At 36.7% G+C, this 12,455-nt stretch overlaps 1 protein-coding gene across 1 annotated transcript in view; it reads right to left on the bottom strand.

Moving 5' to 3' along the window:
* Positions 1-12,455, bottom strand: part of LOC137662233 (dynein axonemal heavy chain 8-like) — a 145,384-nt gene that overhangs the window by 64,939 nt on the left and 67,990 nt on the right. Inside the window, 5 exon segments of the mRNA XM_068398455.1 lie at positions 1,270-1,404; positions 5,632-5,774; positions 6,749-6,986; positions 11,271-11,411; positions 11,492-11,733. Of these exon segments, the coding sequence (XP_068254556.1) occupies positions 1,270-1,404; positions 5,632-5,774; positions 6,749-6,986; positions 11,271-11,411; positions 11,492-11,733 (899 nt within the window).

Raw genomic sequence — 12,455 nt, 5'->3', positions numbered from 1 at the left:
AAGATGAACTGCTAAGAGAAAGAAAATGATTACATAAGAAATTAAGAACCTTGTAGCACATCTAACACACCCCAAATCACCCAATATTTCAAATATCCTCAGCATGATGATTCAAAATTTAAAAAATATTTTCAGTGTGGCTCTTTCAACTGTTTTTCTTCTACATCTCTCTCTCAGAAATCAGCAGAGTGAGCTATGTATTCAGCTAGCCAGCTGAAAAGAAAGCGTATCTTCTGAGGTACTACAGGACTGTAGCAGAGACAAGACACTATAAGATCCTTTCACAGAATCTCTGTACCAGAGACAAGGAAGTCTGTGTTTTGTTAAGACCGTAACGTTCTAGGGACCCATAATACACTAAGTAAAGGACACTGATACAGAGATACCGACTGTTCAATTAATCTTGCATGAATGAAAGGATGCCTGCCTTATTCCATCTCACAGTTTGATACAAACCGTGGCCAGAGATCTTACACATAGCAGAAAAGCTCAGAAGGTGTTCTGTGAGTTTGGAATTTCAAAAAAATAGATGTTTAAGTCATTAATTTTCACCATTTTCTTAATAACATTTACAGTAGCTTCTTAAAAAAGACGCTTGATTTTTGGATGGAGTTTGTAAGACCTGCTCCATGAGCAGACTCTTCAATCAGGAAAGCCAATTCAACTTACAGGCTCACATCGTAGCAAATTAATAGTATTGAATCATAGCACAGTGGTATAAATCATCCTTTCGATAATTTGAAAAAGCTATTTATAGTATTTGTTTCTATTTATATGGACCTTTTAGCAGTTATATTGGGAAAGGGAAATCTCTATAAAGTTGTCGTGCTAGAGGACCTTAAAGATTAGACTTCTGATGCTGTGGAAAAATAAGAGGACCTGTAAGTTGAAATCTGCCTTTTATTTAAAAAAAATTATAGTTATAAATTAAAGATTCAGAAAAAAAACTCAAGAACTATAATCAAAAATTTCCATTAATCTAAAATTAAAAGGAAAGGTCTCAGCAAAAATGGATTCTTAGAATTCCATAATGAAAAAGCACACAGCAGTCATGAATATATGTATCTCTATGTGAGTGACTACATTTTATTCTGACCTGCAAAATTATTTTTTATGGAATTTTCTGAAGTGTTTAAGTGACTTAGAGGAAAAATATACTTTAGACTTTATTTCTATATCACCTCTTTTATAATCAGAATTAAGTACACTTTAAATACTTAGCAAGGAAGGAAATTATATGCAAGAATTGCTTAAAATCTGTATTTTTACCTGAAACATAAATGGTTCTGTGGCAGATGAAAAGTTTAAACATTTTGACAAATGTTTTTCTGGGTCATATTTCTTCACGTATCCCTTAATCATGACTGTCTTCGCAGTCCCCTGTTCTCCTGTGAGCAAAACCGCCTGTAACAGACATTTAAATCACCTAAGTGGTATCAAGACTTCTAATTAAATACTCATAACAGACCTATTTTAGAAAAAAGGATACTTTCTGTGTCTACTTTTGAATGATACTTTATTCTGGTAGGTTTTTCCTGTGTCTCCCTATGCAGTGACACAGTATGTGTTTTTAATCCCACCCAGATTCTCCAAGACAAATTATTTACAGTCAAAAGAGAAAGGATGAAGCGAGAATGTACTAGAGGTTTTCCTTCCAGTTGCCCAACTTCTTCCACTTTCTAACACATTCACTACAGCAGCCTCTTGTAGTGGATGACTCTAAGGCGGCTTTCTTTATAATGGTAAGTAGTCTCTGACATCTAATTTGAATATAAAATTGATACCCTCTGCTTCTGCTATAGGTATCCTTTGTGACACATGCATGTAATAGGATAGTTCCTTCCCAGCAGTGTCCTTAAAGCAACAATACAGTATAGATTAGATTTAGCTATATCTCCTCTCAAGTATATTACTAAAAGAGATACGCAAAAGGTCTGTAGAGACATGATGTAATGATAATTACAAATAAGACTAACAGATACTGACCTGTGTACAGCAGTCTTAACTGACCCAGAAATACCTATGGCTTTATGGTAAATGTTAATAAAGGTAGGAAACAATTGGATAAAAGACTTACTTTCCACCTCTGGAAATGCACTCCTTTTTGAAGTTCCTCTTATATTTCCATATATTGTCTAAAAAACCTGATTCAATCTTTTTCTCTAAACTGAATGTGTGAGAAGATACATAAAATCGATTTGCAGTCAGTACTGTACTGCTCATGTCCCCTGTTAGACAGGCCAGTGAAAGTGACTGGAGAAGAAGCAATTTAACAGTGAAACTCTGAAATGTGTTTTATGTTTCACTCACAAAAGGAACTGAGAACGACTCCTATGTAACAGCAACAAAGGAAAATCACCTGTTTTCCAAGCAGGCAGTTATTCTTCAACTTTCCTCAAGAGAACACCATCCCTCCTTTAAGGAACACTAGTTCCTATCCAATTCTCTTCTTCTAAATTGGAATTTTAAGTCTGTTACCCAGGTACCCCAGCCTAATTATGCTGACATAAACTGACTTAGCAAGAAAGGCCTTCTGGATCTTAAAAGAGTCCATGTGTCCTCTGACAGCAGTATGTTTTTCAGAATTGGAACCAAACTTGACCTGTGCTTTTTGTCCTGAATTTCATCAACTGCCTGTCATGGACATGCTTGATTCTTTCTCTAAACATCCATGCAGGAGTACAAACCAATGCATTTTTTTCAGAATACTTTAACAACAAGATGATTGCTGTTGCATATGGCCTTTAAATCACTTAGTCAGGTTATCAAGGTTTGACAAAGCAGATTTTGAGAAGGGATGTTCACAGAATAGTCAGGAAATCTTAGATTTTTTCCCAAAATTGGTTTTTCATTACTGATTGCTTTATTATTATTGGAAACAAACTCCCTTTTACTGAGAACATAACTATTCTGTCTCATCACTACAGTATTTAAAACAGCAGCATTTGATGCTTCTAATGTTAGTATTTTCCGCTCTAACAAACTCATGCTATCTTAATGTATGCCTCACTATATATATTTTTATTTTTCAAAGCATTTTTACTCCTTTCTGATGGCTCATTCAAATGTGCAGAAAATCCTTGTTTCAAGCTGATATTTTGATAGTACGTATTTTATTTCTGCTTTCTCTATATTTGTATATTAAAATATATAATATTATATAACTTATTTTCTGGTTAATCTGTACACTAAGTGTAATTTCCCTGAAAAATAAAAAAAAGCAATAAATGTGGCAAGAAAGAAGAAAGTCTTTCCTGCTTTCCTTCTTGTCTTGGTAAAATCTGAATCTAAATCATAAAGTTGCTGAACCAAAAGATGAATACTTCTTTCCTTTCTCAAACTTTTTATAGAAAATCCTCCCATTTCAATCTCATGAAAGTGAGTTAGAGAAGAACTCTGCTCGTTTTTCAGACGTGTAAGAATCCTCCATGGCTTTTTCCTAGCTCAGATTTTCATCCTACTTATTTTATTGACAGATGGTATTATCTTCATTATTATATCCACTCAATGAAAGAAATTTAATCAGTTTGCAAAAGGGAGTATGTACATATTTATGATTGTGAGCACTGAAGCTGATAATGCAGGAGATTCCTGCAGGAGATTTGAAATGCCATCCAAGTGATCAATTAACCATGATAAACACAGATGATAGTAATAAACTTGCAGAGCCAACAAGTGATGTCAGACCTGTACTAGATAAAACTAAAGTGGTGTTGTACATGTAATTCAGCTGTAGCTGGAAAGAAAGTTCATGCTGCTGTAATCTGACCCAGGGGAAAAAAAAAAAAGAAATAAAAGGTATTTCTCTATCACAGTTCAATATGTGATTAAATCAAACCTTACCAAATAAAAAGGGCTTGAAAACAAAGCAAGCTGACTGCTTCCATGGAGGGGAACATTCTGCTCAACAGGCAAGCATAGACAAGGCCCACTGCACACTGAATACTGAAGCTTTTCAACTGAAGAGAGGAAGATATAAACCGTATACCACAGAAACACTGAATTGTGCCAAATGCCAGGTTTCAGAGACTCTTTTGGAAGATTTCAATGTTTGTTATTTCTATTCCAATGATGGCCAAAAAAATGTACCTGGAAATATAATCAATATCTCCCAAGGCATTAATGTACAAAGATTAATTATTTGTTTCCAAATATAAAGATTTTGCACTTTTTCGTAATTTGTGTCAGATACATCAAAGGCACAGAATCACAGAATCACAGAATCTATCAGGTTGGAAGAGACCTCTGGCATCATCGAGTCCAACCATTGCCCTGACACCACTATGTCAGCTAGACCATGGCACTAAGTGCCATGTCCAGTCTTTTCTTAAACACATCTAGAGATGGTGACTCCACCACCTCCCTGGGCAGCCCGTTCCGATGTCTAATAACCCCTTCTGAGAAGAAATGCTTCCTAATGTCCAACCTGAGCCCCCCCTGGTGAAGCTTGAGGCTGTGTCCTCTTGTCCTATCGCTAGTTGCCCGGGAGAAGAGGCCGACTCCCACTCCACTACAACCTCCCTTCAGGTAGTTGTAGACTGCAATAAGGTCACCTCAGAGCCTCCTCTTCTCCAGGCTAAACAACCCCAGCTCCCTCAGCCGTTCCTCATAGGTCAGACCCTCCAGACCCTTCACCAGCTTGGTCGCCCTCCTCTGGACTCGCTCCAACACCTCAACATCTTTCTTGAAGTGCGGGGCCCAGAACTGGACACAGTATTCAAGGTGCAGCCACACCAGTGCCGAGTACAGAGGGACGATCACTTCCCTCGACCGGCTGGCTACACTATTCCTAATAGAGGCCAGGATGCCATTGGCCTTCTTGGCCACCTGGGCACACTGCTGGCTCATGTTTAGCTGGCTGTCAATCAGCACAACCACATTACGGCCTCTGGAAGAGTTTCATCAAACCAATCAACAGGTTTTCTGTCCAAAACCCAGAATCTTACAGAAAAAAACAGGTCCAGCACTGGCTCATGCACTTGTGGTATTTCTAATATTGACTCCAGCTACTAAGAAGGGAGACATTGACTTATATTCAGAATTTGAAAACAGGCCTATATATGTTCGAATAACTATTGTTTAATGTGGCATGAGGCAAAAGCCATGATACCAGACTGGTCCATATTAGTTAAAGCTGTATGAGGAGTGTTCTCTCCTTTTCTATAGTTGTGGCTACTGCTATTAACTACAGCTTTCCTAATGAGAGAAAAAAAAAATAGACTAAAGGCTATGAGTCCTCAGGTTTTTAGTGTGAACCGCTTTGTGAAATTTATTTTCCTTGTTTCCCTATTCAAGAAAGCACAAATCAGAAAAATGAATATGGTGTAAAGACAAAATAAGGTTTTATGTCTTTCTCTGAGAAGAGTGATAAGTTGTTGGAGTTAAACTACTATGACAAAAAATTATTTTATAAAAATATTTTAAACATTTTGCCCATGCACAGATATAAGCACAGAGGATTCATGTTAAGAAAATAAAAATAGAGCAATATGTAAATAACGATGCACCTGGTATACAATGACTAGAGACAGAGAATACGAAGAATGATTGCAACTCCCACTTACTTTATAAGTAGGTTTCTATTTATTTCATCTAGTAGGCATATAGTTAAATAAGTAATCCTGTACTTACTTTTTGTTGTTTTGCAATTGTGTTTATCAAAAAACGAGCTCTGACATTGTCAACATTTGGAACCAGAATAGACGCATAGTCTGGGACATTATCTGTTGGATAAACATATTCCTGAACTCTTTTACTCCAGTGCTCCCAATCACCTGAAATGACAAAAAAGAGGAAAATATCTCACAATATTTTGAACATGTTCAATATCTTATTAGTAAAAAAACCCCACCCAAACTAGATGCTATAAAAAGGGACAAATTTTTCTCAAATCTAGCTAAAACGCATCTAACAAAGGACATACTTAGTCATGATCGCTAATTAGTCTACAATTCTACTAAATATACACATATTTCTTAAATTTTTATATAGTTATCTGATTAATAATCCAGAAGAATGTTTACCTAGAAACTCATTCTCACACTGCTGGTGAAGAATTCTAGAATGTGAGAATATGGGTTGCATATGTGCACACTAAATCAACATTGCTGGCAAAAAAATTCTGAATTTAGATACAAGAGAAACAGATGTATTCATGTGAGAATATACTCTGAAAGAACAGTAAGTTGTTTGTGAAATTGGTTGTGTGTGTGTTACTTAAACTATAAATTCCTTGTGGAAAATATCACACTATTCAAAATATCAATATTCACAACATTCAACATTCAAACTATTCTTACAGTTTTATAAACTGTAAGATTTATTACTGATTATCAGACATACATAAATAATTATTAAGTGGAATTAAAATCAGAATATATTTTTAAATGAAAAATACTAGCTGTGAGGAAATTAAATATAAAACTAATATTAATTTAGACAAAACCAGCCTATGCATAAATTATCTAAAAATTGTAGTCTAGTTAAGTTAACAGAAATCTGTGAGAATGAAACAAACAAAAATAATAAATAAGAAAATGTTACTAATGAGTACTCTATCCATTGTTTCTGACTTCTCACTTCCACAGAGGTGCTGCATACAGAGTCTGTATTACTACCATACTGTAATCAGAAATCTCTGCTCATATGACTGTATAATAAGGACTAAAGGAGTAATTTTAAATTTCAAAGAAGCTATACTCAGTTTTAAAATGCCAGTATAAAAAAAAATGTTAGTGCTTTTTCTTACCGTAATCATTAACATAAAACTCATACATTGTTTGATTGGTGCCAGGAGAGATTTCTGGTAAGTCTAATTTGTTATCATGAGCTCTAATGAAGGCTTCGAGTTTATCTCTACCATCCAACTCCAGAAGGGCACCTAAACTCCACATTATTGCAAAGCAGAACAATTTATGCAGATGTAATATAGTTGATAAACCACCTTCTTCCTTCGATGGAATCAAACCCTCCAGAAGGTTAATGGACTGAAAATATTTTAAAATATTATGCATTAATATTTAAATTATTTAAATTATTTAGATTAAATATTTAATTATTCAAACTATTACATAATCACTTCTTAATTTTATACATATATGCACATGCATTATTTCTATGTATTCAAACAATAATTTGAAACCCAATACAGGTTATCAAAGAATAACATAAAATTCAGAACTATAAACCCAAGAAAATAGATTGAAGATATCTATATAAAACTGGATAAAATTTTCAAAATTACTTAAATAATTTGATCATCAACTATCCTTTTAAATGATGCCTATACAACAAGCGTCCTTTAAAAGCTAGGGTAACAGAACAGCTTTTTAAGGGATTTTATATACATATACAAGATCGAGTTCAAAATTTCCCATGATGCTTTGGGACTTAGCAATATTCTGTAACAAGTTTTTGGAGAAAGAAAACAGAACAAATTAAACTGACTCATAAAAATACACAAATGCTTGCAACAAATCAGATGAAAACTTCAGCTTGCCCAGCATCTCATCTGCAATAGTGACCAAAAGTGGACACTTAGAGAAGAGTAAAAATAAAGAAAAAACTCTCTTGGCTTGTGGTGGTACTGAGGGTGGTACTTCCTGCTGGTACTCTCTTCAGCTTGGGGCTTTCTGAACCAAATACTCTTTTTCTGGGTTTAGTAATCCTCTAAGGATTTTTCCACTCTGAAAATGTCAAGACTGGTCTTGAACCTACACAAACTTTTATCATCTATAATACCCTTTGGCAAGTTGTTCCACAGGTCTGCTATTCATAGCATTGAACAGTTTGTTTTTCCCTGTGTGAACCTCTTCATGCTTATCTTCACAGAATTTAATTTGCCATTTTATTACCTATTTATTCAGTCATAAAGTCTGTCTTCAGTTCTTCATGGTTAGATGCTTTGTCCTTACCATCCTGATTAATTTAGTATCATCAGTAAACATCTTCACCTAAAACTTCTCCAAACTGTTTATGAATATTTTGAACAGCATTGGTCCCAACAAAGGTACCTCAGGCTCAGTGATAACCTCTGTCCTTCCTAAGAACTGATACTCCAGTCACATGTTTCTTAACTTCTAATCAGTTATTTATTTAGAAATGAACCTCCTATCTTCTGCTATGACTGCTTAGCTTCCATGTAAATCCTTTGTAAAGAACTTTGTCAAACACCTTTGTTCCTTCATGCAGACCGTATCAACCAGATCTTTAGCTACAAGTTTATTGACTTTTCCAATAGGTTTGTGAGGCAGGATAACCCTAAACAGAAACTATGTTGAATCTCCTAAAATAAATCATATTCATCCACCTAATGAGGTGGGCCAGAGGATGGTAAACAGCCAAAAGAAAAACATATAAATAAAAACAGCAGAAAAAAATAATCCAGGAACAATACCAGAATATATACAGTTAAATAGTCAGTGGAAATTACAAGGAAGAAAGCAAAGCTGAGATCACTTATAATGTTTACGTAAAACATTATGAAGCTGTTGTAGACGAAAAAACAGCTTTGTCCTGGTTTGGCCTAAACCAGGCCAATTTTCCTTTCAGTGATTTTTACTTTCAGCTAAGTCTCCTCTAAGTAACTGCACTTTCTGAAACTAACTACATGTTTTGCAGACAGTGTCCGCTTCCAGGACTGATAACGCTCGAAGTTTGTAGTTATCACTGAGGCACTGGTAGGGATGTTGTGCAGTAAGGCTCTTGCTGTACTTAGTCTTAGAGAAACCAAGGTCACTGCTGAATTCCTCACTGCTTATGAGTGAAGAGCCGAAGGGGGGTCGCAGCTGCAGGGGGGAGCAGACAGGGCAGGTGACCCAAAATTGACCAACGAGGGTATTCCATCCCATACACGTCATTCTCGGTATAAAGCAGGGGGATCACGAGGGTCTCGCTTCTCTTTTCTGCTATGGCCGGTGTCCAAGGAGGACTCCGTCTGTTTTCCTGCTGCCCCCGATCCCGATCCGTGCATCCCTGAATCCAGCTCTCGACCGTCGCTAGGCCCAGCCTGGGCCTTCCCGGAGCCTGCCCTGCAGTGCCGGTGGTGACGTTGCCGACATCGGGGGAGCTCGATCTTGGTTTTGTATATATATTTGTATATATTTGATTATTCAATATTATTATTATACTCTTTTTCATTATTATAGGTTTATTAAAACTGTTTCAACTTTCCAACCCGTAAGTCTCTCTCCCTTTTCCCTTTCCCTTTCCCTTCGGGTGGGGGGGGAGGGTTAACAGAGAGCGTCTGCTGCAGGTTTAATAGCCAGCCCAGCTTTAAACCGTGACAAGCTTAAATTGTGAGTGCTAACAAATGACAGATAATTTGGTACATGTGCATGTGTGGATGAACATCCAAAACTGGACTTCAGAACTCAAGTACATGTCTGCTATCTGCTAGACGCAAATGGTTTGAGATAGTTATAAATTCTGAAAACACCTGAACTAAACAAAAAGTAGCACGTCCTGAGTCCCACAACTAATAAAGACACATAAGACAGAACCACCAATAAGGAGGTGATAAGGTACAGTGCTTCTGCACGCAGAACACTTAACGGCAAAACTAGGATCTTAAGGTTCTGGAAAGGAGAGGTGGTGCGGAAAAGAAGGGTCCTCAGAGGAAGTGGTCTTGGAAAAAAAGGGGCCCAGAAAGAGGGAGAAGATCCTGGTTGGAGGAAGATCCTGGAAACAGGGGAAGATCCTGGAGATCAGAGAGATGGATGTAGACAAATGCTGGATTATGCCAAGAAACCTTGTCAAGTAATGCCCAGTCCTGGTAGCTGCAAGCGGCTGCACAGCACAGAAACCGACACAACTTTTTGCCCTACCTTCCCACACCAAGAATGAAGTCCTTGCTGGGAAGAGAAATCAAGACTAAGTGAATGTAACACTGGAGGGGGAAGCAAGTGAGGACATCAATCTGTGAAATGAACAAGTAGTGTAAAAGCTCTGGTCTCACTGGTTCTTAGATAAACCCCAGCATGGAGATGCACTAAGGGTTATTTACTCTGTCACAACTGTAAGTGTCTGACAGAAACTTATTACAGATTTTCATTCACAGGAAGAAACATTCAATACAGGTTAAATCAGGGAAATATTTCCCTGACCAAGCAGTATGAGTAGAACACTGACTTGCTCACACTTCCTAACAAGCCCTAATCAAAAATAACATAGAAATTTCTAGTCCCAGCAAGTCTTCCATGAAGACAGCATCAATTCAGTCAGAGGTTTCACAGATAACAAATGTAGAACAAAAAAATATTATCTCTCTCTAAAAATTTTGTGCATAACATGTCCATCTTGTTCATCATCATAAATTGGCCAGTTACATAATTTCTGCCCATGGACTTCAATTCCTGATATCCTAATTCCATTTGATACTGCACAGTTAATCTTTGCAGCATTTACTGTGGCTATTAATTTGCAGCAAAATACTTCAAGCTGTTGAAAATCTGAAGCTAAATCCCTAATGAACAGTAAAGAGATATTGGGTGCAAATTGACTAATTCAATATTAAATTGAAGTGTTGTCCAAAATATTATATTGTCTACCCTCTTATTCAAAGGCACTACTGAATTTGTTAGGAGAGTGTTGAAATAAAACTGAGATTATATGGACAAATGGAAAGTCTGGAGACTTAGAATCTGCAGATGACAACAGACTCATAAACCAATCAGCTGGAAACATGCAGTATAGGATTGACAGTCTTCCAAAATCTGCCAAACACATAATTTTATAATTCAGTCGTCACTGATAAAGTTTGGACTCCACTCAAGGTAGAATTCCAATTGATAGGAAGGGACAGGCAAAAATTACTATATTGACCTTGGAAGAGCTGACTGACAGAATCGCAGTGATTACCTCTCGAGATAAAAAGATAATTAGAATTATTCTTCCCTCTTTCTGCTGACACTACCAGGAGGGTTAGACTGACCAAGGTTCTACCTACCACCATTTGTTTGGTATTAAAACACCTGGAATGAGACAACTAGCTTATTAAACACATGCTTCTGAAAACTTACTGAAGCCTGCAAATTCCAGTCAACAGGAAACTAGCACATATACATGAAGCAATAAAGAGAAGTAAAATTTTCTTCTGCACATTTCTAACAGTTCCTCTTATACTGCCTAAGAAACAAACATTGAGTTTGAGGTTTTCTTTGTTAGGAAAAAATCTTTTCAAATTGAATTTTATTACTATCAAATGTTCTCTTTGCTCTTTCTGCACGCTTACTACAGTCAATTCATACAGACTTACACAGTATGTGTTTTACCTGCATAATGTAGTTACATTCCAGAAGCTCCATTTTTGGATTCAGGTTTAGTTTCATATATGTATATGCTGGTTCAAAGATTCTATCATACAAACTTTGTAAAACTTCAGCTTCTTGAGAAGAACGTTTTTTCAGCCATGCCTGAAAAACATCCACAATATTTTTCTGCGTAAAATGTATAACAAGGTAAAGTTAGGAATAGCCATCAATGATAATCTTACTTGCAATATTGGTCTCCAGCTGAGGGCAGAAGAACTGATGTAGACCATACCCATTCGAGAAACTGTTGCTGGAGAGGCATTCTCAATGTTGTGGACCTCAAATAACAGTTTACATGTAGGAGACATAGGAATACGATCTCCATTTGCTAGAGTGAGGGTCTTGTTATCATCCAAAACTGAATTTAGATTCTCAATCCAGATTGCATCTACAGGACCATCTAAAATCAAAAACACATTTTCACCTGGAAAAATAAACAGACGAGATATAGTTCATATCACCATGCTGAAAGAGCAAGAAAATAAGTTTGCAAAAGATGGTCTAGAACATAAATAATGTATAAAAATGAATTTTATTTATTGTAATTTCTGCCATCTCCACAGATGCTTGTTACTGTATAAATTGCATGCTTAGTTAAGGAACTATTTATGAAACAATTAGTAGCAAATGAGGGCACAAGTATATCTTTATAATGTTAAACATCTGTGGTGATACTACCTTGGCTGGCTGCCAGACAGACGCTGCGCAACTCTCTCACTCCCCCTCCTCAACAGGGCAGAGAGAGCAAATAAGATGAAAATGCTCGTGGGTTGAGGCAAAGACAGGGAGATCATTTGCCAACTACCATCATGGGCAAAACAGGCTCGACTTGGGGAAAATTAATTTATTGCAAATTAACATAGACTTGGATGATGAGAAACAAAGACAGAAAACTAAAACACACTCCCCATGCTTTTCTTACTCCAGACTCAACCTCTTCCTTTCCAACCTAATCTAACTCTTTCTCCTTCCCCCCCCTGCCCCTCGCCCCTCCCTGAGCAGCACAGAGAGCACAGGGAATTTAGCATTTTGTTGCTAAAATAAGGGTTCTTTGGGCAACTAAACAAAAGGTGTTGAATATTCACAGATCCCATTTAAGTTAACGAAAACTATCATCGCTCATCAATTCTGAAAATCTAATTCTTT

This window comes from Nyctibius grandis, chromosome 1 (assembly GCF_013368605.1).
Source record: "Nyctibius grandis isolate bNycGra1 chromosome 1, bNycGra1.pri, whole genome shotgun sequence".
NCBI classification, from domain to species: Eukaryota; Metazoa; Chordata; class Aves; order Nyctibiiformes; family Nyctibiidae; genus Nyctibius; species Nyctibius grandis.
The sequence above is the reverse complement of the archived record's forward strand: the minus strand, read 5'-3'. Positions and strand labels throughout refer to the sequence as shown.